Below are 27,824 nucleotides of genomic sequence, written 5' to 3'. Positions count from 1 at the left end.
CTACTGTCACACCATATACATGATGAATAAACAAATATCTTCAAAGACATGCCTCTAGTATTGTATCTTCCTAAAATACCAGTACTACTACTGTCACACCATATACATGATGAATAAACAAATATCTTCAAAGACATACCTCTAGTATTGTATCTTCCTAAAATACCAGTACTACTACTGTCACACCATATACATGATGAATAAACAAATATCTTCAAAGCCATACTTCTAGTATTGTATCTTCCTAAAATACCAGTACTACTACTACTATCACACCATATACATGATGAATAAACAAATATCTTCAAAGGCATACCTCTAGTATTGTATCTTTCTAAAACACCAGCACTACTACTGTCACACCATATACATGATGAATAAACAAATATCTTCAAAGGCATACCTCTAGTATTGTATCTTCCTAAAACACCAGTACTACTACTACTATCACACCATATACATGATGAATAAACAAATATCTTCAAAGGCATACCTCTAGTATTGTATCTTCCTGCCACTCTGGGCCTAGTAGCATCACTGGTTTTTCTGTATTTGCAGTGTCCATAGGATAATCTTCATGACCTTCACAGGAGCTAGTTGAGTAGTGACACATTTTTTCAGAGTGACTAGAATGTGCTTGTTTCTTACCTCCTGAAAGAGTAGTTTGGTAATCTAATTCTCATTGAGAAAGTAAAAAACAAAATGCATCAGAGCAACTTTTTATAACAGTCCATCAGTGGTGCACCTATACTTGTATCCATAAAATAAAAAAAGTCGAATATTTTTTAACAATTCTTAACTCTTTTGACATGGGCTCGGTCATTTTGACTATCCTTATAGCCACCAGGTAACCATGAAAGTACCCATACAATAACTCTTAATGCTGTACTCATATCTTCACAAAATTTGAAAAGCTTTCAATAAAAATTAAGTCTTTTGTACATGAAAAATCATATTTATTAATTATGTGTTTTGACTAAAGATTTGTCTGTGAATAAATGAAGTCAAAGTGTTGACTAGTCTGAATGCAAAGTGATTTTTATATTAAGATTAAAAATTTATTTATTTTTTCTCTTATAGGTTTCAAATTTAATAGCCTCTGAAACCTCCTAAATGAATATCAAACATTTTATTCAGTAAAACTTTATATTTTGTCTGTTATTTTCTCTACTCTAAATCTGTACAAACCCAATCAATTTGACCATTCTTGTAACAATCACAAAAATTACGAGATAAATCTAAATTTTGCTTTTTCATTTTAGAATGACTGCAAATTGTAACATGAAACTACACTTGTTTATCCTAAACAGCTAAAGGCTCATAACAGTATAGATCTGCTTATATTTAATTTCATTGTTTTAATGCTCTTTTAACCATTTCTACCTAACAAACTTTCCACACAAGTTATAAATCACTCAGCAAATGTGTAGCTCACATTAACCTATTAAAGTGCTTAATACACAAGCTGCTTGCTAGCATACCTAGTAATGAATTTCTATTATTGTTATTGTTTTTCATTATTTTACCTAATCTAATCTAACCTTACCTAACCTAATAAGTTTCTAATTTTTATATTTTATAATAATAAATAAAGAAAACATGAAAAACAAGAAATACAGTACTTAACTGTGTCTTCTTATTTTTTACTATTGACTGTCAAAGAAATCTAAGCCTACTTTCTTATACTAATATAAAATAATTTGTATTCAATTAAATAATGCATTTAAGAACAGAAAATAATACATGCACAAAGCAAATAATGTTCATTGACTATTATAATTTAACTGGCTTTCTAACTATACGATAAGAGCCTTTAAAAACTCAACTAAGCTTGTTGATGTGAATATCGTGAGAGAATCTTTCAAACTAAAGGTGAAATAGACAACTCTCTGTACAGAAAACAACATAATATGTCACTTGACAGATTAAAACTTTGGGTTTCTATTGGCTATAAATAATATAGTATAAAACTTCAGAGAGAATTATTAGCAATTTGTGAAATAGAGGATGTGACAGATGGGTTTAGCAAGTGGGTCTGATTTTCTAGTTTATAGCTCCATAAACAATTAAGTTTGACAGCAATAAAATTATGCTTCAGCTGAGTAATATCTACATTATAAATGAGTAACTTATATAAAATTCTGTAATTCTGTAAATAAATTACAGAAGAGGGAAGACCTAGAGAATAAATGTCACAATTTTCATACAAGCAAATATTGTTTTTTTTAATATTACCTTATAAAATTAACAATATAAAACTTTTATAGTATTAAAATTTGATTTATTAACTATGTTTTGATGCCAAGTTTATTTACATAAAGTGTTAATAAAGTAGTTTAATTAATTTTGAATGTAACTCTAAAAAGTAGTGTGACGTGCATTTTGACCTACTTGTAGTGAGAGGGTTAAAGGTATGTTAAGATAGGAATTTAGACTTGAAGGATGTGGATGGTAAGGTTTGTATTGAAAACTATAAGATAGCTGAGCTTTTAAGTGTTTTCTTCTATTCGGTTTTTATAAGAGAGGATGTTAACAATATTCCTCATTCTGGGAATACTAGGGAAAATATTGGAATTGAGAATTTTCTTTGTTTTTTTTTTTGGATATTCACACAAAGCTACTCAAAGTCTATCTGCTCTAGTAATCCCTAATTTTGAAATAATAGACTAGAGGGAAAGCAGCTAATGAGCAGCAGTCACTGACAACTCTTGGGTTACTTCCATCTAACTAAATAGTGGGATTTAACCATTAACCATTAAATGTAATCATAAGCTCTGAAGTGCAGAGCATGATTTTTTCTTGGTGGTAACAGGACAGGAACAATGGACCTGCAGATCCATAGTTTAACATGCTAACTACTGGGCCACAATTAGCCCACTGTTTTTGCATATTCTGCAAACTGCTTTGAAAAAAAAAGTACCTTTAATTCATTTTGGATAAGTCATTTAAGCCACCAAAGCAGTGTGAGGTTGCTAGTAGCAAAGATACTTTAAAGAAATAATTATAAAAAACTTTAAAAACACATTTAAACATCTTCAGCAGGGAGGAATTCGAAATAATTATAACCATAATACTAAAAAACTTTGAAATAATGTTACTAATATTTTAAAATCAAACCATAAGAGTTGTCTTGGAAATCTTACTTTCATAGTGGAAAAAAATTCAAGAAAATCTGATAAAAGAAGTTTTGTGAATTGAGCTAGTGAAATACGATATTATGAAAGAAAATGAACATGGATTCATTTAAGGAAAATCTTCCCTTACTAATCTTTTAACTTTCTTTCAAGTATGTTAAGTGTTATCTGGATGATGGTAAAGATGTGGACTTGGTGTACTTAGATTTAAAAAAAAGCTTCTGATAAGATACCACATCTTTAAGTGAGATACACTTGTGTGATATTTTTCTAAATTTCTATGCAGTTTCTGCAGGTACTTGTTCATAAATTGGAAGTTTAAAGATCATAAACATGTGTTAATCCTCTTGCATTTGTAAAAGTTACATGTTTCAGTCTTTCTCCTTGAGTTGAGTTGGCTGCATGGGTGTCAGGGAAGTCTATACACACAGATCAATATAGAAACCTGTGTGACTATCTTGATTTGAATGTTGACTGTTGGTCAAAGCAGATAATCTTGGGAATTAAAATATACTGCTCTTGTAACATGGTATAATATTACAGCACTGTAGGAGAATTGTCTCTGCCTCATGCAGATGTATTCCATCTTCAGCCCCAGCAGTCAAACAGAAATAAGGAAATCAGACAGCTAAGTCCTTATGTACCCTATTCAGTAAATAAAGATCTGTTTTATTTGTACAATTTTTTTTCTTCCTTTGTTGCCTGACTTTGATTTATTCATGACATCTAGCATGTTGCTCAAGGAGAACAATTATATTTTGTGAACTGCATTTAATTCTCCAGTTTGGCCAATAATGTTTCATTTTTATGTTTAGGGTAAGGATGTTCCTTAGATAAGGAAAGGGGACTGTAATGACTAAAATAATCAGGAAATTCACCCTTCCTTAACTAGCACAGAATACATTTTTAGTTAGCTATATTAAGGTAATTTTTCTAAATTTTTGTACAGGTGTTCTGCATGTAGAATGGCATTCTTCACAAACAGATGATGAAAGGTTGTAAACATGTACTAATCCTTTTACTCAGATAAAGTTGCATGTGTCAAAGGCTAAAATTTCATATCACTTTGATCTTGTGTCTGAAGAACCAGAGAATTGGCAAGCCCTTCTCAAAGGGTGGTTCAGATACTTGTACAAATTAATATGAATGAGAGGGTTTCTTCTCTACAAAAGTCACTTGAAATAGTTATAGATGAACACAATGTTGGATTTGATATATTGCAATTTTAAAGTTTTGTTTGAATTTTAGCAGTAAATCAGAATCCCCTTTGTCTTTGTCCTATGAAGACATGATATAAAATTCCTTTTTTCTTTATCCTGTGTGGATCTTTCAAATACTCCTTTCAGCCCCGGCAGTCAGTAAGTTGTAGGAAAGTTGTAAGCCAGCCAATAGATAAAATAAACAACTATTGTGAATAAATATTTTATTTGTTTACTTGTGTTTCTTTCTTTCCTGTGCTGTCTGTGTTCAATTTACTCTTTGCATTACATCTGCATTTTATGGATACTTTTAAGCTATTCTGTCAGTTATCAGTGGACCCAAATACCATAGACCAATTAAAAAGTAGTGTTTCGAGGTTGTGTCCAAACGACTTGTTATCACAGTTTATTTTGAACACTACTTTTTCTGTTTGATTCTCTGTTATTGTAACATTTGTAAATCATGGCCATGAAACAGTACTTTTTAAGAGCATATAATAATTATGGCACAGAGAGGGAAGCCACAACTGGAGTAAGGTGTAAATTTGAGAATGCGAGAACCAGGAGAAGCACTTTCTTAGTCTTAGAGTTTTTGCCAGCAATGTCTGAATTCTTGATCTGTCCTCAAGATCATGAGGTTGATAGGTTTCTCACTTGGTTTTCTCAGTTGCATAAATCACAACAATTTACAATGGTCACTTCATGCATACTGAAGCACAGAAAAGTAAAGAAAAGTCATGGTGTCTTTAAGCAGCCAGAACATCCCTAGTCCTACTGGGGTGGTCCCTATGGAACACTAAGACACTTGTTAACTAGCTCAAGAATCAGAAAGTGCTGATTCGAGTCACCTATGGCTAAGGAAAGTGGCAAAATATGCATGGAATGAAGTTCAGCAAACTTCATTGCAGCTGTCAGATGCAGAAGGTAGCATTTTGCTACAATTCAGCATGTTTGAGATAGTCTGGAGCTTTCCAGGCCAGTGAGACATACAACCAAGGAAACAGTGGAAATTGACAAAAAAGTGTGGGAGCATGTCATGTCACCAAAACAATAATGATGTTGCATGTTAACATATAATGAGTTATCCCAAGGATTTCTCATTCCTAAGGATGTGCACATCTATAGACTTTTGAATGAAGATGAAGGACTTCCCCAAATGCACACAGCCTCTCAGCCATGCATCATAAGAGAAGCTGGTAGCAGGTTCCTTTTAAATGCCATCTTATAATTAGGTATGTGAAATAAGTAAGTAAACCATCCAATGTTTGAGGGAATTACAAAGGACTTGAGCTGTTTACAAAAACATTTCAAGCAAGTTTATTCTTCAGATGGATGGACTCGAGATAGGCAGTGTAACATTTGATACTAAGTCTTGATGGTTCTGAGCTCAATATCTTAGAGCATTTGGACAAGCACTAATTTAATACATAAGAGACAGCTGTCAACAAATATTAAATTTTTTTTGTACTCCCAATTATAATTTTTGTTTGGGAAGAAGATATATTTCAACTTCTCATCTGCCTAAATAAAACTTGTCAATATAAGAAACAACTGTAAATCTGTGATCTTTGCATGTTCATGTTTGCGGCTTATTTGTAAAACTTATTATCGCTTATGTGAAAAACTGTAAAATTCAACTACCTGCATTTTTTTATTTTGCAATTTCCAATTTTTAAAGCTTACAAAATCATAAATACAAAATCTAAAGGATGAATTTACTTTCTTTATCACAATTTATTTGCTGTGGAGCTAGGGTTCTTTCTGATATGAATTGTAAATTTCTAAACTTAAAATATATCAGAAGCCTTTCTTTAGACAAATTTCTTTAAAAAAGTCAACTAAATCATTGTTTTATTTATTTTCGAATAATATGTAAAGTTAATAAATTAATTTCATTAGCCTCTCTGCTTTTTAAAATATTTTGCTGAAGTAATTTGATGGGTGATTTTTGCTTTAAAACAACTCATGCTGATAATTTGAAACTAATGAAGTTCTTAATATAGACTTTACCCCAGAATGAGTTTAGAGATTAGTGGGAACTCTCTTTCAAACAGCCATATACATTTTCTTAATAGAAATACACAGAAACGTTTTATAATAGCACATTACAAGATATATTACAATATATTTATCTTATCTTTAATGATATATGAACTATTTTATTTTACATTTCTTTCAACAAAGATTTTGTTAGGCCTGTAATTATGTTTTTCTTATTCAAAAAAGTTGTATGCTTGTTGGGCTGAAACAGATAAAGAAAAAACAAAAAAAAAGTTATGCAAAGATATAAAAATTAGCCTAAATGTTAAACATAAGTCAAAGTTCTCTTTATGGGACAATTACTTACCTTATAAGATGAATAATATAATATAAGAATAAATAAGAAACACCAATGTTTTCACAAATTCATAGATTGTAGAACAGGCATATGTGAATCTGGCTTTCAGTTCAATGGTTCCAACCATATTGCATCATGACATACTGTCACACAATGTCTTGTATTTCATTGTAAATTTACAAAAAACATTTAAATACAAAATCTTTCAATGACTATCATGTTTGAAGTAACTGTGTTTCATATACAGTTATGTTTAAGAGTTACTGATTATTATACATGCAAGTGCAGACATTAATATGCTGCCACTGGAATAGAAAGAGTTAAAGCTTAATCCTGCCCTTCCAGGAAGGGCTAAAAGCATTTTATAATCTTGAGACTTAGAATTAATGCTCATTTAGGTCATTTATATCAGGCAGTAAAGTCTGTAAATATTCAAATAACAGAGTGTTGAATATACAAGACTGTTTAGTGTTTAGTTATTTTGTGATAATGATTAATATTTAATGGTTGTTTAGTTTCAGGACAGAAGTGTTGAAGATTGATCATTTTAAGTGTTAGTTGTGACAAATTTTGTTACATAACTCTCTATGAGTCATATGTTGTGTTTGTAATTACATTGTTGTCTAGGCTTTACTAATATTGTTGACATCATGTTACATGCTTTTCTCATTACCTTAACTGAGTATTGTTCCATTATAGCTTTGCAAAGTTTGTCAAAAATCTGATGCCTCAGTGACAATGTATAATTATAGGTGATCAAGTGAGTGCAAGTCAAGTTGAGTAAAAGTGAAGTGAAAGTAAAAGTTCAGTCAGAAAAAAGAAAACACAAAGTTAGCCAGTGTGCGAGTGATTAGCCATAACAGGCAATATCTTAAAGAGTGTTTAATAGAGATAAAAAGAGTAATTTGTCTTGTCAAAGGGTGTTCTAAAATAATTGAACCCATCTGTGTGGACTATGACGAAAAGGAGACAAATACTTAAAGTTAGAGATACAACTAAGGTAATTCACAGAGTAACATAAGTGAATATACCACAGACTGTATAGTAAAAAACAAGGTAGAGAAAAATATTTCATTTTGTCAACTGGATTCTATTGTAATTGAATCAGCCTGAGTGGACTTTTGACAAGAAAAGGGAAATATTTTGAGTTTTAGTTAAAAACTGTGATTTCCTATAGTGTAAAGAATTTTTGTACATACATTTGACTTGTTTGAATATATTATTTAAGAACAAGTGGATTGTGTGCTGTCTGTTTATTGTTCCAATTTATCGCCAACAAGTCACAGACACTTACTGTAAAAGAATCCAAGCCCATATTACTTAAAGCCCTGACAGAGCAAAAAATTCAAACATATATTTTATTGTAAACAAACTTACTGTGCTGGTAGGAAGAACAAGTAGGCTCATAACATTCATCCCCTTCCTCAACAGTTAAATCAGCATGTTGTAAAAAGTGACTGCTGAAGTTCCCACACAAATCGACTTTTTCCATAGCAGCCAAAAAGTTTTCCATTTGATGATCATGCTTGTGTAATTCTTTTTTCCCTATGGCACCCTGGGCTGCTTCCTCTTCATGATCTGATGTGTCAGGCCCTTTCACAATGTTTGCCCTTGCAGCATCTTGAAAGTAAACAGTGTATTTTTTTTTTTGTATTTCCATTTCATTTTTTCATACTATATTTCAAAGTATCAGTTTCAGATAAAACTGTAAACTGTAGATGGAAGGTACACAAATTTAAGGAAGATGAAAACTACAATTTGCATGTGGTTTTAATATGCTTTTAATGTTATTTTGTTAAATTTTACATTGAAATTAAAAAACTACTATATAATTAAATGAACAGAAATGCTTAAAAGAAAAACATCTATATTAATTTTAATGATAAAATTACTGTTTTATTCATGAAAAGATAAAATCAGACTTGCATACACTAACACTGTGTGCAAGAGTAGGGGTCAAAGTGTGCATGCCACAGAATGCCATTCAATAGGGTATCATGTAGTTGATGCCAGTAAATTAACTAATTCATTTTACTGTACATTACTAATGTAGTAGCAGACAGTGGCAGAAGAAAATAAATATCAATATCAGATACAAGATACAGAGATACTGAAAGTTATAACTGTCCTTAACTGAAAATGTATTTCCAACAGATACTTACCTCTACTCACATAATAGCTTTTCTTGTTCAGTGCTGTCCTCTATATGCACAATCTTTTTGCTCGCCACTAGCATTGATACACCTACCCCATGTGTTTAATGTGGTACAGCTGCAATATAGCATGCAAATAAGCATGCAACAACCCTCCAACAATAGAAGTATGACACACTCTCCTGGCACAGTTGGCTCTCTCTATACTGTAGTACCCAATCTTAACCTCGAGATTAGGCAAAACAAAAGTACCAAAAGTGGGGAAGAAGGGTGGGAACTGTGAGAGAAGGTATCTATCATAAATACATTTTCAGTTTAGGAAAATTATAGCTTCCAATACTATACCTTACTTCCACTCACATAATAGCTAGAATCACACACTGAACTGATTGATGGCCCAGTGCAAAATTTACCAAAATGAGCACCCTTTGGAGAGCAGCTGAAGAGAGCTCATGGAGTGTGACATCTTTCTGTAGAGGAACACAATCGTGGGAGACTGCACCACATATAAACCAGGTATACTCTTTGCCTCCAGGTTCACCACCCCAGCAGCTAGGAGCTGGTAAGTAGCAAAGACTTCTATATTCAACTCAAAGGGGGGGGGCAATGCAGTGGGGAGTTCAGAGGAACACAACCCTGGAGAAAGTGCAATGGGTGACCACAAAACCCTATTTTTTAAAGCAGGCCAGTACCAAATTATGCAATCAGGATTGGAGGCATGGGCAGCTATCCTGACACTGCTTTACTCATGATAGTCCATGAGTTGGTACAGTCTGGGACAGACATAGTTATGATGCAAAACACTGTGAAGATGAAACTACTAGCAGTCTTGGGGAACACCCCATCTCAACAGTGGTCATTACAGACTGGAAAGGTCATACAATGCAGATTTATGGATTAGTGTGCCTGGGCAAGCACCATTCGCAACAGAGTGGGATCTAGCATGTGAATTAGTGAATCTGAAAGAGAAATAGAAAAATAAACCTACCCACTCACAGTTGAACCGAGGTGTGGACAAGCTGGCAAATCCATCCTGTAAGGGTGGAAGGGGAAATATCACAGTGAAAAGAAGGGTTTCAACAGGTAAACAAACAGGAACCATGGAAAGAAGCCTTGTGGGCAATATAAAGTCGGGAAGCTCAAACAGGATAAAGAAGATGATCCAGACTCATTGGAAGGGAATACAAATGGGAAATGGAAGGTAGGGAAATAGGACTGTATGTTACATCACCTTCACAAGCCATTAACATCTTAGGAAAAAGACTGTGATCTGGATACATGGCAATATAGGTATGATGATAAAGGACATAATAGGTCGAGGGTGGAAACATCTGACCTATGATGACTACAAGTAAAAAGGAGCAAAAAATAGATTTTATGAGACAAACAGTACAGGGAACAGGTGGCCAAGGGTTTCAAAGGAGATTGGGTAAGGACACAGAGAACAACAGTGAGGTCCTAATCAGGAAGGTGTAGGATGAAGGAGGCAAAAGAAATAAAACAAAACAGAGAGAAAAACACTCATGGGAATGTGAGAAATGGAAGGTATTGGACAAGGTGGCTCTATAGCCAACAACGGTAGATACAGCAAAACAATTGTTGAACAGGCAGGTAAAAAAATTCAGAAAAATGAGGAACAGTAGGACAGGAAGGGGCATAATCATGGCACAGAGAAAACTGGTGAAAACATGCCATTTTCTTTGATACACCAATAAGAATGGGTAGAATGGGAAAGAAAGCTACCCATATGGAGAAACAAGACCACCTAGCAAGGGATTGGGCAAATGCGTTGCGTGAAGCCAAAATATGGTGACATTGGAATGATACACTGGTAATGGAGGCTGTCGAGGTAGGGAGGAGAATAGCAGTAGTTGTAATGGAGGTATTGACTGAAGGTAGGTAAGAACTGGAAACTAAAGTTGAGCAGGACAAAAAGGTGCAAAGAGAAGGACCTGACACAGGGTGGACTGGTTAACAGATAAAATTTGGGGAAGAAGACGGATAGGTGGATAGGCATAAAGGTAAAGGTGGGACCAATCTTGACTGAAGCCATCTTCTGCTAAAGCTAAAGGATGTGGGACTGGAAACTAAAAAAAAAGGGGGGTAGTTTGGTACCATACTAGTCGTACAACCACCAAAACACCTGAAGATTGAGGGGCCACTTCATGGGGGGAACCTTGTTGGGATGAGACAATTGATCTGCAATAAGATTAAAACCTTCTGGAACATGACACTCCAACGTGGAACACATAAGGGAAGGAGCACATATCCTTCAACAACCTCGCAGGAGAGGAGTGGAGAACCTCAGACATGAGATGGATGGATGTAGAACTATCTCAAGAGGATGAAGAGGGACAAGCTGAGGTGAGTAAATTGGGCTTGGGTAAATCTCACAGAGGTATCAGGATCAGAATGCCATAGCTGGATCAAAGACTCTAAGGTTTGAAAGTCAAGAAACAGAAAATTCAAACAATGGTACACCAAAGCATAATTATCAGAGGTATAAGGGGTACAAGGCATGCTGACTCCAAAATGTAACTGTGCTACAAACTGGTCAGCATAAATCCCAATATCTGGTAAAGGAAAGAAAACCAGGTAATCAGAGACAGAATGTAAAAGGGAAGGAGAAGAGTCATATGACTCAGGAGTCACAGACAAAAGGTAACATACCTGTGACATCATATCCAGAAAGACTGAAGATAGTCTGGTGGCATTCACAAGGGGAAAATGACAGGATTGCACAGCAAAAGAAGAAAGTGAAAAGATGCTATTCAACTCTTCATTTTCTTGTACAGGTTCACCAGAAAAAGGAATATCTGGTCTGGGATCAGGAGACACTACAGGCCACTTAATAAGACTTTTATTCAAGACATACTAAAACTGAGACCTTCTCAGCTTAAAATGTGGAGTCTGAAGCCTGAGAAACTACAAGTTGAGGTACATTAGCAGCGAGTTAAAATGTGAAATTCATAATTCAACTGAGAGTGGAGAACAAAATTAACAACTGACAGTAATTCATGTTTAACTGCAGAGAAAATAAAGGCAGAAACAACAATGTTGCTGAAGAAATTGAAAAGTGAAATTTCAACATGTCTTCACACTACTGTGCCAAATTGAGAAGTGAAGATTGGGTTCTAAAGTACAGAGGGATGCCAGGAAGGTGTGTCACACTCCTATTGGTGGAGGGTTGTTGCATGCTACAGTACCACTGTACCACATTAAACACTTGGGACAGGTGGAAGTATCGAGGTTAGTGGTGGGCAAAAAAGTTGTGCATATAGAGGGCAGTACTGAATGAAAAAAAGCTATTATATGAGAAGAGGTAAGGTGTCATAAAAAAAAACTGTAGATATGCATTTTAAAGAAAAATCAGAAAAATGAAAATGATCAAATTTGACCTGAAATTCATGAAAATAAAATTCAAAAACCAAATATCTATACAGTTTCATATATACCAATGGCACTACTGACTAAACAATTAAACACTAGCAAAGAATTTATTCCATAAATTGTGAATTTGAAGTTTTTACAGGTTTTAGAGTATTATCAAAACAAAGTAATATACAGCATGACTTTTAAAAACACGAACATGGCAGCAGCTAGTACTCTTAAAAGCTTCTAGGCAAAAACTACTGAAACTATATGAACACTACAAATGTAACATGCTCATATTGAATCTATCTAAACCTAAAAAATTATCTTAGACCGAACACGAGGCAACAAAATTTTTAAAATTATGTGTGGCTATGTTACCCAAAACATAATCCAATACATTTATCATTATCAAACAACACATAATTCTTTCCCAGCATTATCACTATTCAAGCCTTAATTCAACTATCAGCAACTGGCAACAACCTATTAATTCTGTTAACTTGCTTCTTTCTTAGCTTTTAATTGACATAAGTAACTGCATACACCTAAAGGGTACATTCAATTAAAATCATTAAGCTTGATCTCTCACTCCTTTATTTTATTTTTCATCTATGCGTTAGTATAAAAGAGCAAAACTTATGCCATGTTAGTAACTTATGAAGCTAGTGATGATTTAACAAAAGTCACATACACTCACATTTCCATGCTCAATTCCATAAAGTAAATTACAAATGATTTACAAATAAAATGCATATAAAATAAACACATGTCAAAAGATTAAAAATTCACGTTTTAATTAACAGAAAAACTAAAAAAGAAAAAAATCCAAGTAAAATTATTAATAACCATTATTAGGCTCTCCTTGTAAAATTAATGCACCAGTGTTCCATATAAGGGATGAACCATCCCAATTCCCAATTGAAAAACAGCCACTTATACCCCCAAAAATATTTAGGACTTGTTTTACAGCCCTGGAAAAAAAAAGGCAATACAACTCCTGTCAATTCCACAGTATTACAGAAGAAAGTGTATATTTTCTCTGTGACTGCCATAAATTTCTACTGATACACTCAAGAATGACTGATTAATGCCACAACCAACAAATGTTCAATTTACGTAAACATTCAAAAATAAAATAATAGACCAGGATCCTTTTCTTTATTACTGTGCTTTGATAGGCCTACAGTAGAGAGAATACTATAACAATTTAAAAGTATATATTGTTGTAAGCTATATTTTTTAATATTGTAATTAATTTATTGTTAGAGGGAGCTGTGGTTCATAATGATGACATTTAAATAGGCCTAGAAAATTCTAGGGGATTTGACCACAGGTTTTCTAGATAGTTGTCAAGATTACTAAGTTATTTCAAGACAGTAGAGTCATTTATTGTCAGTAAGGTAAATCAGTCAGTGTCTTTTGTTATTTTTTCGTTTCAGACATGAAGCAGTACAACTAAGTATATTCTTTCAGTTAGTGTAGTACAGTTAGCATCATTTGTAAATGTGGCTTACAACTGCGTACAGTGAAGGCAGTTTGTAAAATACTTTAAGGAAAAAATATACTAACTTGTTGTCATTTACTTGGACTCGACTTCTAATTATTTTCACTAGATAACTTAAAAGAACCCACCAACAAAAGAACAATGTTACAACAATATTAATAAATAGTAATTTAAGATGAAAAATACATTTTATAGATCATAATATTAAAGCTGAAAAAAATCATGAAAAAAAATTAAAATAAATAAAGAATACAGTGGAAAATATATTACTATAAATCAAAAACAAATACCCTATCAAGTGGTCTAGTCTTGTGTAATGGTTCCTGAAAAACTACTAAGAATTTTAAACTATTTCAAGCCAATTGATACAAGGCTACTGTCCCCTGTAAAAAAATACAAAGATATTATTGAAACAGTGATATAAATTGTTAACAAATTGTGACTAACAAAAGCTGAAAACATACCAGGGTCTCACACTTAAAAAGAATAACTGATAATTGGAAAGCTAAATTTGGATAGCTTGCTAATGATTCCAGTATACAAGATAACAAAAAGACTTTTTATCATGGCAGAATGACACACCAAGAGTTTCATTACACAATCTGTACGGATGCTGAATTGGACAGTACATTTTCAAAAGGAGGTTCAGGTTTTTTATTTTGTATCTGTCCAAAGTAACTTTGCTATTTGTACAGGGGGTTTAGATTAGTAAAAACACAAAATATTGCTGCACAGCTTCAATAACTGACCTGAAATGGTAGATATTCAATTGTCTACATGCACATAAAATACTAGCTATAATATTTACAAACATAAAAATTTGTTAAAAAACAGATAAATATTTCATTTGGTAGCTAAATAAAATTTAAATCAAATTCAATGGAAAGTTAGTATGTTCAATCTGGTAATACTAATTCCAATACATAAGATAGGGAAGAGAGTTTGTCATTGCTGAATGACAAACCAACAAATTTTTTCTGCACAATTTATACAGATGCTAAACTGGGCAGTGCATTTTCAAAAGGAGGTTCAGGTTTTTAACTTTGTTTTATATTACTGAGTCTGTCTAAATATAGCTAAGTAAACAGTTAGTTTACAGCAGCTTCAGTTTATCGTTTTTACATGATGACCTATTGAAGATAGATTACAGGCCTGTCAGGATATACAGTGTTAAACGATGGCAGAAGTAGATGTAAACGACAGTGGCAAATAGGCCTATATATGCACGGCTGTAGTAGCAGCAAAAATATTGTAGAGGTTACAGCCACACTATATAACCATGCTGAATGATTTTGATAAGTGGATAGAGAGTGGTGAGCTACTTGGGCTCAAAGACAGCAATCTATGAGAGTTTGTTAAACAACAAAAGAAACTAGAGAGAGAATAGCATAAGCAGAGAAGAGAGGAAGAAAGATAAAGACTGAAAGAAGAACGTGAACATGAAAAACAAGCCCAAGAAAGAGAGACACAAACAGAGGAGAGAAAGTAGAGATTGGAAAGAGAGAATAAGAACACAAATTGAGAATGCCAGGCTCACCCAACAGAAAGGTGGAAGACACAAGAATAATAATGGGGTTGGGGACAGCCAACACAAGCTGCTTAACTTTGGTGAACAGAAAATTAACATGGATGCTTTCCTGGAAACATCTGAAAGTCAGAACTGGGACAAAGGTGACTGGGCAGTCTGTATCAGCCCTCTTCTCAAAGAAAAAGGCCTACAAGTGTATGTTGGCCTATGACAAGTTAAAAGTGGCCTTGCTGAACCTCTATGAGCTTAACAGGGAAGGTTTTCACCAGAAGTTCAGAAAAATCAAACTACACACTGGAGAAACTACATTTCAGTTTGTGGCATGTCTACAGTGATACTTTGGAAGGTGGATTGATATGGTCAAGTATGAAGATAGTTTAGAAGGACTGACAGATCTACTATATACATGAACAGTTCATGATCATTTACTCCACTCACATGTCACTGTTCCTAAAAGAGAGAACAACGAAAAAGTTGATCAAGCTGGCAGAACAGTATATGGAAGCCCGAAAAAGTTAACTGGCAAATCCAAGAATAACCAATAAAAACGAGGAGTGTCTAACCAGAAGCAGGATGCCACAAAAGTTGACAAGAATTCAACAGACAAAAGGGAGAAGAGATGCTATGCTTGTTATAAAATGGGGTCCCTTGCAAGTGAGTGCAAGTCTGTCACCAACAAGCAACAGCAGAAATCTCAACATAAAGCAGACTGTCACCAAGCATTCTGCTGCCACAAGAAACAGAACAGAGACAACTTGATAGATTCACTACAAGAAGGAAGTGCTATCCCATTATTAAATAGTGCATTACAGATGGTCAGCTCAGGTTAGCAAATGGGTCAACAGCATCAGTGGTGATTGGAATATGTGACAATCATTGAGAGGTGAGAACAAAATACAACATGCCGGTAGGGGAAGGCTACATCAGAGACAGGAAAGTGAAAGTTTTATGAGACACTGCATGGAATAATGCAGCAGTGAGAACCATTCTAGTAACTGATGACCAGGTAAGATACATTATTTTGTGCTAATTGATGGGGCGGTAAGAAAATTTCCCATAGCGGAATAAAGGTGAACACTCCATACTGTGAGGCAGACCTTGAAACCATGCGTATGAAGGCACCCATCTACGATTTAGTGATTGGCAATATACCAGGTAGTAGACGTTTGGAGGAAAGGTGACATCCTGAATGTAAGTCTAAAAGAACTGAAGGAAGCACAGAAGAAAGACCCTTCACTACAGAAACTTAGGGACAGTGCTCAGGAGAAAGTCAAGCACAAGACAAAGGGGAAAGGTACTTATATAATAAAGGACCAGAAGGGAGAGCTGTAATGGATCTATCAAGGTAGTTCTACTGGGGAAGTTAAATAGATCATAGTACCAACAAATCCCAGACTCAAGTGATGAAGTTTGCTCATGAGTCAATTATAGGACTCCATCTAGGAGCAAAAAAGATGACAGACAGAATCATCAACAACTTCCTTGGCCAGGGTTCATCAGGCCAAGTGACATCTGCCAAAGGACAGTACCTAGAGGGAAGGTAGCCAAGGTGTCACCGCGTGAGATGCCTCTCATAGAATAGCCATTCAACAGAGTAGCTAGTGACTGGATCAGACCACTAGTACCTTTATCTGACAAGAGCAACCGGTATGTGCTGACAACAGTTGACAATGTGACACATTATCCAGAAACCATAGCACTGCTGAAGATAGAGACAGAGAGAGTAGCAGTAGCCTTCCTGGAAGTATTCTACAGATTAAGCTTTCCAAAAGAAGTCTTGAGTAACAGGGGGACCCAGTTCATCTCAGACGTGATGTAAGAGATGCGTAGACTCATTAGCACTAGGCAGCTCTTTACCACCCTGTACAACCCCAGATGTAAAGGACTTTGTGAGAGATTCAATGGAGTCTTAAAGAACATGCTGAAAAAGATGTGCCAGGAGAGACTGGAACAGTTACCTGCAGCCAGTAATATTTGCTAACCGAGAAGTCCCACAAGCAAGTACAGGATTTTCACCCTTCCAGTTACTATACAGAAGAACAGTACAAGGTCCAATGCAGATATAAAAAGAATTGAGAACAGGAGGAGAAGAGACAGAAGTGAGGAACACATACCAGTATGTTAGGCCTCAGAAACCAACTGGAAGAGACCTGTCAATTTGCTCGAAAAAGTGTGTATGCAGCTCAAGGCAATCAGAAGTACTTTTATGACAAGAAAGCTGATGCAGATATAAAAAGCACTGTGGACAGGAGGAAAAGAGACAGAAGTGAGAAACATATACCAGTATATTGGACCTCCAAAACCAACTGGAGTAGACCTGTCAACTCGCTCAAGAAAGTTTGTATGCAGCTCAAGGCAATCAGAAGTACTTCTATGACAAGAAAGCCAAGAACTGATGTTTAAAGGTCGGACAGAAGGCACTGGTTCTGCTACCCACAGATAACAACAAACTCACTCAGCAGTGGAAAAGACCTTCTGAAGTGCAAGAAGTGGTCAACAGAATGGACTATAAGGTGAAAGTAGATGAGAAGACCAAGATCTACCACACCAATCTGTTGAAGAGGTACTTTGAGAGAGAAGAAGACCTAATGGGTGCAGCTATTGAGGTACAGGTAGACATTGAAGATGTGGCTGTCATACATGCAGAACCAGAAGAGGATGACTTTGTCATGTAAGATGAAGACCTATTAAACCCAAAACTACTAGGTGGAGATGAGATGTACAAAGACATGAACATCAGTGAAGAACTGACTGGCAAGCAGAAGAGTTACAAGATCTACTGTGCCAGTACTTGAATGTCTTCACAAATAGACCAGGCAAGACAGACCTTGTACAACACAAGATTAAGTCCACGACCAGGAATCCAGTCAAGGTGAAGTCCTACCAGTTGCCCTATCCAATGAGAGACTTTATCAAGCACGAAGTTGAGGTAATTTTAGAAGTTGGAATCATTGAGCCTTCAAATTCAGCCTTCTGTTCATCAGTGGTAATCATGGAAAGGAGGGACAGCTCAAAACCATTTCTGCATAGACTTCCAGGAGCTGAACCTCATGATGAAGTTCAACACTGAATCTATGGGAAACCCAGAGGCTATCATGGCAAAACTAGATGGAGCCACGTTTTTTACCAAGATAGACCCCAGTCGAGGTTATTGGTAGATCCCAATGGAAACAGAATCTAGAGAAGACAGCTTTTGTGACATGAGACAGATGCTACCAGTTCAAGAGGATGCCATTTGGTTTAGTAAAATCAGTAGTGACATTCAACTGCACAATGAGGAAGATGTTTCACAGAACTAACAACATCAAGCATTATGCAGACAACATTCTAACCTGTACAGCCAGATGGAAAGACCACCTGAGGAAACTTAGAGATGTTTGGGCAAGTGAGGGCAGCAGGTCTGACCATCAAACCACCTAAGTGCTACATCAATTATTCTGTGATGGATATTGTTAGACAGAAGGTAGACTACTGACAGATAGCCATGGAAGATGAGAAGTTAATCTGCATAGAATATGTATCAGCTCCAATGACCAAGCAGCAAATCAGGTCCTTCCTGGGGTTAGCGGGATACTATAAGGAAGTAACTGTACCAACGACTGACCTGACCCAACCACAGGAAATGACATTCCAGAAGTTGAAGAATATGTTAGGAAGTTCACCAATCCTTAGAATGCCAGACTTCAACAAACCATTCATACAAATGCATAAGACATTGGAATTGGAGCAGTAATTCTGCAAAAAACATGTAGATGGACTGTTTCCTGTAATATACACAAGTAAAAATCTGTTGAGTAGTGAGTGTCTGACCATATTTGCTATTCGAAAGTTCCAGCACTTCCTCTATGGGAAGGAGTTCATCATTCAGATGAACTATCAGCCCCTTGCAATAATCTAGAGGTGCAATAGAGACAATGCAATGATCATGAGGTGGGCATTGCACTTCCAGAAGTATTGGTTCTGCATTGAGGCCATCAAGGAGACTGCAAATGTTGGTGAGACTGTATGAGTGGACTTTATGAATGAACTGAAAACAGTCTTTATATATAGTTATTGTAAATATTTTTCTTGAAGAGGGGCTTATTGTTAGTTATACACGATTATTTTTGTTTAAGTTTAACGCAACAGTTATGATTTAGATCATTATATAGTGAGAGTATTAAATTTAATTATTTTTAGAAGATAGTTTATTGCAAGCATGTATATGTAACTGTTTACAAATCATATGATGTGTAATTCAATAGTTATTAATTGGTGATTGTTATATTATTGCATCATGTTACAAGAACCTTCTGAGTTTTTCACGTTGTTTTAATTCTGTATTATTACATCATAATATCTAGTAGCGTGTGTGGAATGTTCTGTTGGGATATAGATACGCATGGAAAATTTAGTTCAATAGAAAGATCTAGAATGAGTGATTGTGAGTTTAGCCATAAAGAGAATACTGTTGCAGTTTTTAAAGTGAAATTATCACAGACTGTATGGTAGCAACATAGCAGGAAGAATTATTCGCCTTGTCAAATTCTAATGTAACTGAACGAGTCTATGCGGACTTTGATGAAAAAAAAAAAAAGAGATGATTATTTAAAGCTCTGGATACAACTGTGATAACCAACAGTGTAACAAACATTTGTATACATACTTGACGTGTTTTAATATATTATTTTAAAATCTGGACTGTGTGCTTTGTTTATTGTTGATATTTATTGCCAACAAGTTACAGGCACATACTGTAAATATTCCAGTAAATACATAAAACCTGACATAGTGATACATATTATACAATTTTTCATCAAAATGCACAAGCTTTTACATCATAACATCAAGCACTCCTGACATTTTCAAATTAAAATAAATTGTTTCAAGTGATTCCACAGATTCACAATCTATCACATTAATAAATAAATACTTTGAATCAGATCTGCACTGCAGTCAACATAAAGTGTAATCAGTGCCTGACATAGGCTCACATTAGAGATTCTTAATAGCAAAAAAACAGCAGAGAAAGGTGAATAAAATTGAACATATCCAAGAAATTTCAACTGCAAAAAAACACAGCTTTGACATATATACATTAGTCAATAGAAGAGTTCTGTAATGAGCTTGTGGAAGCAATAAAATGAAGTGTTTGTGAGATTGGCCTTGATGCACATTTCACTCATCTTCTTGTCTTATGTTCTAGATGCTGATTACTTGTAGAAAGAAAATACTCTATTCTGTGCAACCCTTGCCTCCACTGCCAGGGCTGAGACATGCTTCATCTGTATGAACTCAGCCTGTGTGTGACCGAGTGTGTTCCAGGCTTTATCAATATCACTATACCACTAATATGGGGTGAACCTTTTGCAGAAGTTGTTGCTTTGACTTTGCTTAAACATGGAGAGATATCTGAGAATATAACCACTGCCAAAAAGCTTGACATTCTTGTATGGGTTTCTAAATTGTTTTATACCACTAAGGCTTCCAGTCTTCACTTTCTCCTCACACATGAAGTGATTACTGCTAACATTGTGTCCCCTATGCCAGGAAAAGATGGCATTCCAGATAAGGTTGGCAAAAGCAAGGTCTATACAAGTGTCCCTGTCTTCTCCTTTGTTCTCAGCAATTCTTGTTCAATCACTCAAGTTTTGCCATAAGTTTCAATGTGCATCTCTGGAAGGATGTCTGGCATTGAATAATTAATGCTAGATATATAGGAGTGTTGTAAATCAAGATAGGCAGGAACTTCCCATTTTCAAGCACGATGTACTGTGTTCCCCGTGTACACATTGGTGATTCAGATGCATGTGTGTAACATTGGGTGAGATATTTAAGCCAGTTTGTACCTCGTAATGATGCTTGTTCCACTAAGAGCTGTTATAATGTTTATAGCAGATGTTGCTGGCATGTCAAACTGTAATTGGCATTCCAGCTTCTGGATAAGCATTTGGTGTTAAGTTTAAACCAGTGAGAGTGAACTGCCTCAATATCTGATAATTTAGTTTCTTGAAAGAGTATGAATTCATAAAATTCAGAGAGTTTCATAAGGCAGTGTTTATCTCCCCTGATACCCCAGACACTGTAGTAATGTATGATAATGTGAGACTGGTAAAGTCTAGTATTTGCCATCTCTGTGTTTAGGCCTTGGTTTCTCTGTTCTTGTCTTCCTGATCACTCAAGATCCCATACTGAATGTTTAAACTATGTTGCTCCCACAGGTAAGACATACTTAATGCATCAAGATGTAAATGCTTACTAAAGGATGGTTTCCAAACATGACTTCTTAATAGCATCAAAATTGTGTGCAATTCTCTCTAAAGCATGCAGTAAAGTGAGCCAACAGCCTTCCACAAATTGAACAAAAACTTTTCTTCAAGTCCCAGTTTATCTTCCAACTTTGCAAAATTCTGTATTTTTTAACAGACAATTTAAAAAACAAAGTACATATCTATGGCTACCTCTTCACAATTTTTACCAAACACATCAAGTCCTTTTTGAAATGCCATGCAAACAGTATGGAGAGTGCAAAACCCTATATCAACCAGACCTCTGTTGTCTTTACCTAAAGGAATACTTAACAACTGTTCTAACAGAAGACTGGGTTCTGAAAACACCTTTTGGATTGAATTTATCACATTTTCTGTAAATATATGCTCAAACAGATGACTGAGGATATATAATTTACACATATTCTGCTGATTCTCTAGAGTAGCAAGCTAAAAGGTCCATTTGCAATTTTACTTCATGATTGGTGGTTTCATAAAAATGCTGAGTGTACTGTGTACTAAAGTCTGAACTGACTTACCAAACAATATGATAAAGAAGAGCCTAGTACTTCTCCAATAATGTGAGAAAGGTTAAAGCTTCCCATCTTGAAGTCTTTAACATTATTGTTATCGTGCATGATTCACAGAATAGGTCATTGATGTCATCACAAAAATAAAATGACTAATTTTCACAGGTATCTTTTAAGTTCCAGTATATTTCAGCTCTTAGACTCGTCCCTTTACGGATCATTACCACCAATTTGGGTTTTCTCATGGCTTGTACTGATGAGGTAAAAAGAGGCATATTTCCCAGTGAGAGGAAATGGCACTACTCTACAGTATTGATGGTTGAGATGAAAACTATGTTTTTGTTGGTACAAAAGTGTTCTTTTTTTTGAAAGAGACAAAGGCCTGCTTGGTTTGGCTGTCACTCCCAAATAGCTCCACACAACAATTGTTTCATACCAGCTGAAATGTTGTTTAAGTTGTGCAAATCATTGTCTTGCATAACCAAACTGCTCTTTGCTGTATAAATATTCAATGGTGTATGAGTTTTTCATGTTTGTCTTCATGGTGAATGCTACAAATAGTGACCTTTTCAAAACAGTCAAAGTAGCAACTAAGGCATCCTATGTTTACTCCACTGGGCAGTAATTCATTATCCTCAATTTAACATAAGTAGTAAACTTGATAATTACCAGGTTATGATGAAGTTTCAGACCCATGGTGCTTCTATTTTGTCAGGAATTGGTAACAAATTAGTGTTGAAACATGGCAAAGCTGACAGCATAAGTTAGAGGTGACCAGTGGAAACAAAAAAAAAACTGAGAAGCCAATTTATAAACTGCTTATTTTGCAAATGTAATGAAAAACATTCTTTTGTTTTCATAAAGCATATATAGATTTAAAACATATACTTCTTTATAGAAGAAATGAGGGGCCTGACATTACTTTTTATCTTTATCAAAATATCTTATTTTGTATATTTATTAGTAACTTCCATGAAATTTTAATTTTTTTAACAATTTTTAGTTTTGTTTTAATAGAAGAATTAATGATATAAATACATATTCCTTAAAACAACCCTAAAGAGAAATACAAAATATTATAACTTGTTTACCATGTTGAACTATGAAGAATTATGTGAACCCTTCTTCTTTCACAAAATGTTATAGAAGCCACTACAATAAGAATGGGTAATTTGAATTCAATGAGATCCAGGTGCATTGTTTTGATGCATCTGTTGCATGGTTTATTCAATTGCAATAACTAGATGAAATAGTTTGAAACAGATTATGTAGCTTCTGTAAATCAAATATCTTATTCTTATGTGACATTTGTATCTATTTTCACCTTTCAAATTTCAAAAATATTTCATTTAAAAAAAAGTTTTATATTATAAAACTGTAAATTTTATCTCTCTCTTTTGAATTTAAAAACAATGCACAAAGTTCCACTGTGTATACAATTGCTGGCATACAATAAAGATAACATTTGTACCATACAAAATTATAAGCAAGCCAAAGTTAATATTTTCTTACAATGAAAATGTATTTCTGATAAGTACTTACACAAAGCTATCTCAATCTTTTTTTCTACCCTCTAAGCACTGCTAAAAATTTTTCATGCTCAGTGCACCAGTCTATATACCCCATCAATTCCATGCCACTTTTGAACATGTACATATCATGTGACTATTCTGCATCAATAGTATTGTGCCACCAATACTGGTGCAGCTACCTCTCTCTGGTATTCTCGCTCAATCCTCACTTTCGAGAATTGGCAGGCTCTAAAAGAAGAACACTGGCAGTGGAGAGGAAGGGTGAAAAGTATGTGAGGTAAGTACCTGTCGGAAATACATTTTCGATGTAAGAAAATGTTAACTTCCAATATGGTTTTATTTCTTCTCACACAAAACAAGTTTAGGTGCACAACATTGAAACCAAGCAGAAAGCAACTGCCAAAATGCACAGGTGTATTCAATGAAAAATGAAGCACACTTGTGGTGTACCATACTATTTCTGGAACAGGCATGTTCTTCACCCTTGAAGTAGGAAATGAATCTGATACAGACAGAAAAAGTATGTGCACAAGTGCAATTTGTTTTAAGAGATGCAACCCATGGTGGAATATAAACCGAATTAGCTATGTACATACACAACCTCATTCAGATGGATAATGTTCCATAACTCATCCTTGGAATTAAATAAAAAAGATAAAAACAAATATATTGTAACATAAGCATTGTGGCTAGGGCATGTGGACCATGTTACATATACTCAACAACTCCAACCATAAGTAAACAGTGTGTCATACATCAAGCAACCGGAATTATGAAGAGGAAGTTAGCTTTTGGCTGAAACCGTACAAACTCCCAAAACCACTGTAGGAGCAAGAAGTACAGCAAACCAAACCCAGCATTACAGGGTTCTGGTATTGCCTAAACTCAACCGTAAAAACATGGTAATATCTGTAACTGCTATTATGAGCTTAAATTTCATAAACAGCTGAAAGTAAAAAAACAAACAAACAAGGACACAGGTAAGTATTATATTTCTTGTTTTTCTTGTATATTCTTTATTTATCATGAAAATAAAATAATAATTCTTCACAAGGTATGCTCGCGAGCAATTCATGAGTTATGTAATTGGATACAGTAACTTGAGCTATGTATTCACCAAGTTAAAGTAAAGAAAATAACAGATAAACTATAAAGTTTAGCCAAGAAAAAAGTATGATATCTATTTAGGATGTTTTAAAGGTTACACAGATGAAATTTGGATATTTTCAGATGAAGAAAAGTATTTTTAATATAAACATGACAATCACTTTGCACTCAGAGCAGTCAACACTTTGATTTCTTACATTCATGGAAAAATCTTTAGTAAAAACACCAAATTAAAAAATCTGGTTATTTGTGTAATGTTTACTGAAAGCTTGCCAAATTTTGTGAAGATATGTGTAGCACTTTAAAAGTTATAGTATGGAAACTCTGATAATTACTTTGGGGTCACGAGGTTGTTGGAATCCATCAACCCTGTAGTGAGAGGGTTAATGTGTGAAGAAGTGACTACAATTTTATTTTCTGTATTTATTTTAATTCTATAGTGCAATTTTGCCTTCAAGGCAGACTGCACACATCCAGTTATGAACAAGTTCATACAACATTATGGAATATCCATAAGTCCTCTATATCACAAGGTAAAAATAATTCCTACATCTTAAAATAATGTTGTCATTTCATCACTTTCCAGCATACCTGAATGATCATCTTGTGATACTGACAGCTTGTTTGTTGAACAGGTTTGTGTCTGGCAGGCTGGGGTTAAGGTATGTTCACATGTAAAATGTGAAGAATGTCCATCTCCATAACTCCACCCATGAGCTTCACCTAGTTGGATTCCAGAAGCAAACTGAGCTGAAATCATAGGTCAATTAACACAGTCAGTTTCCTGAAGTGGTCTGTAATCATATGTAAATAGAAACAAGGGCTGGTGCAATGAACTAATATCAAATGATATAATATAGAGAAATGAGCTATTGCAATATTACACTATTATACGTTTACACATAAAAACAATATTTCGTGCATTATCTAAAATCACACAAAAGCAAACATACTTGAATGCTTGTGGTGATCTGATGTCACATGCACAATACACAAATAATGTTATTTTTCATTACACAAAAATCATGTGCATTTGAAATTAAACAAATGTTAGTGCCTCGATTAAACATTTTTTCAGAAAAGTTGAGAGTATAATATTATCATATTTCAACAAACTTTGATAGGTGGAATAAATTCACCCTGAAGCTCCATCTCAAATAGTTATTTTTAGCTGTTCAAAGCTTGAAATTGCTCATTCATTGAATGTGCTGACAAACCCACAATCCATTACTTAAATTCTTGAGAAAACTGAATATACTAGATCTGATATTGTCATTTTTCTATAACACATAAGATTTTGTTGACAAAAGTAAAACCTTTAACATTTAGTTCTAACATTTCTTTATAAAATGCATGCATTCATATAATTAATGTGAAACACCAAATACACTACAGTAAAGAAGAAAAAAAAAAGGACAAAAAGGCTAGTGATCATAAATGTAAATGAAACATAACTAACTTGCATAAAAACATAAAAATCACCTTGCAGTCAAATGGCAAAACAATTAAACATTCTTAAGTAAATAGATTAGTAACCTTAGAATATTTTATATTTTTCTACTAAAATCATCTTACCAGGTGGTGCTGGAAGTGTTGTTACATCCATTAGGCTTGAGGAACTGTTTCCATTTCCAAGCTCATCAAATGTGTCAATAGCTTGTTCCTGTTTTGCCACAATATAATGGTATAAAACTAATATAAAAGCCATTTGTTTTTTTTTCTAAGATTAAAATATGTTTTGGACCTAAAAATGATTATACAATAAGTATAACATATTAATATTAACTTTTGATCAGAGCAAGCTCCATACTTAGACCAAAAATAAATATCTACCTGGTAATGAGTACATTCTTATAAATTTTTAGCCATAAACCCAATAGTATCTTTCAAGTTATTTAAAACTGTTATTGAAAGCAATATTAAAGAAAGAAGAGAGTATACTTATGTAGCATATGAACACTAACTGTTTGCTTTAAGTACTGTTGAACAACGTAGCAACACTATAATCAAGTAGCAGTATATCTTTACACAGTCCTCCCCAACAGTGTCTTGTGACCAATGAAAGACCATTAAATGTCTCTGATGATGTAACTTCAGAGTAGCCTAACATCTGAGTTACATTACTATGATGCATGTTGCTGTTTAGCTATGGAGTTGAGTAGTAGGTCAGTATTGATAGTATAGCAAAAAACTATTGTTTATGAAGATTCAAATTAATAAATAAATAAAAAATATGAAATGATGTAACATAGTTCATTCAGCCTTTAGTGGAGATTAGTTTCCAAAAGACAATTTCTAACGATCCAAGAAAACGTTTGTATGAAGTGAATGAAACACACAAATAATCTAATGACCTAGTAACAAAGGTAGAGACTACTTCTCAATGCAAAATTAAAACTGGTGTTTATGACAATTGAGCTAACATTCTGATCAAAATAATTTTAAATAAGATATACTTTAATGAAAACAATTCAGTAATTCTAATTAACCATGATGTACTGAGTGCATTAAACTTGCTTTTAGATATTCAACAAACAATGATTATAATCCTGTATATACCATAATACATATAACACACAACAGCATAGGAATAAAAACTTATGATGATTATGTTGCACTGAACCACCTATTGGGCACTTTTGCTACTGTCACAATTTTTTATTCTAATCTCTGATATTTCACTATCTTACAAGATCTAGGAAAGGACTGTGTACATTTATACATTAAGCTAACAGTACACATTACTTTTTTTATTTTAAAAAGAACAAACTATGAAGTTTAAGTATGCAAAAGTACTTTAGTGATTTAACCAAAGAGCTATTATTTCTATCTGTAAAGTTAATAAATACATTAGTCTTTTCTCACATGAACCTTAAAATAATAAACAGACAGTGAAGCATAATAAGGAAAGCAACAAAGAGGATTCTTGTGACTGACAATGTTTTATACTTCATGCAAAGGTCAATCAAACACTTCTGTTGACCAATTATGCTATAACTTCACTCAGATAACAAAGCTTAATGGACTACATTATGTTAGTTGTTTAGTCATAGAGTCAGTCAAGAAGCAACAGGATGCAAAGCTTTTAACATTTGCAAAAAATAATACAGGCCAGTGTGTGTGTGTGTGTGTGTGTGTGTGTGTGTGTGTGTGTGTGTGTGTGTGTGTGTGTGTAT

At 34.3% G+C, this 27,824-nt stretch overlaps 1 protein-coding gene across 1 annotated transcript in view; it reads right to left on the bottom strand.

The window, feature by feature from the left end:
* The window catches only part of LOC106466330 (serine/threonine-protein kinase unc-51-like), a 157,640-nt gene that overhangs the window by 33,759 nt on the left and 96,057 nt on the right, over positions 1–27,824 (bottom strand). Inside the window, exons 16-19 of the mRNA XM_022394311.1 lie at positions 26,224–26,311; positions 25,240–25,398; positions 8,049–8,291; positions 494–672 (exon numbers count right to left, since the gene is read on the bottom strand). Of these exons, the coding sequence (XP_022250019.1) occupies positions 494–672; positions 8,049–8,291; positions 25,240–25,398; positions 26,224–26,311 (669 nt within the window). The remainder of the gene's footprint in view (positions 1–493; positions 673–8,048; positions 8,292–25,239; positions 25,399–26,223; positions 26,312–27,824) is intronic.

Source organism: Limulus polyphemus, unplaced genomic scaffold, assembly GCF_000517525.1.
Source record: "Limulus polyphemus unplaced genomic scaffold, Limulus_polyphemus-2.1.2 Scaffold2225, whole genome shotgun sequence".
In the NCBI taxonomy this organism is placed as follows: Eukaryota; Metazoa; Arthropoda; class Merostomata; order Xiphosura; family Limulidae; genus Limulus; species Limulus polyphemus.
The sequence above is the reverse complement of the archived record's forward strand: the minus strand, read 5'-3'. Positions and strand labels throughout refer to the sequence as shown.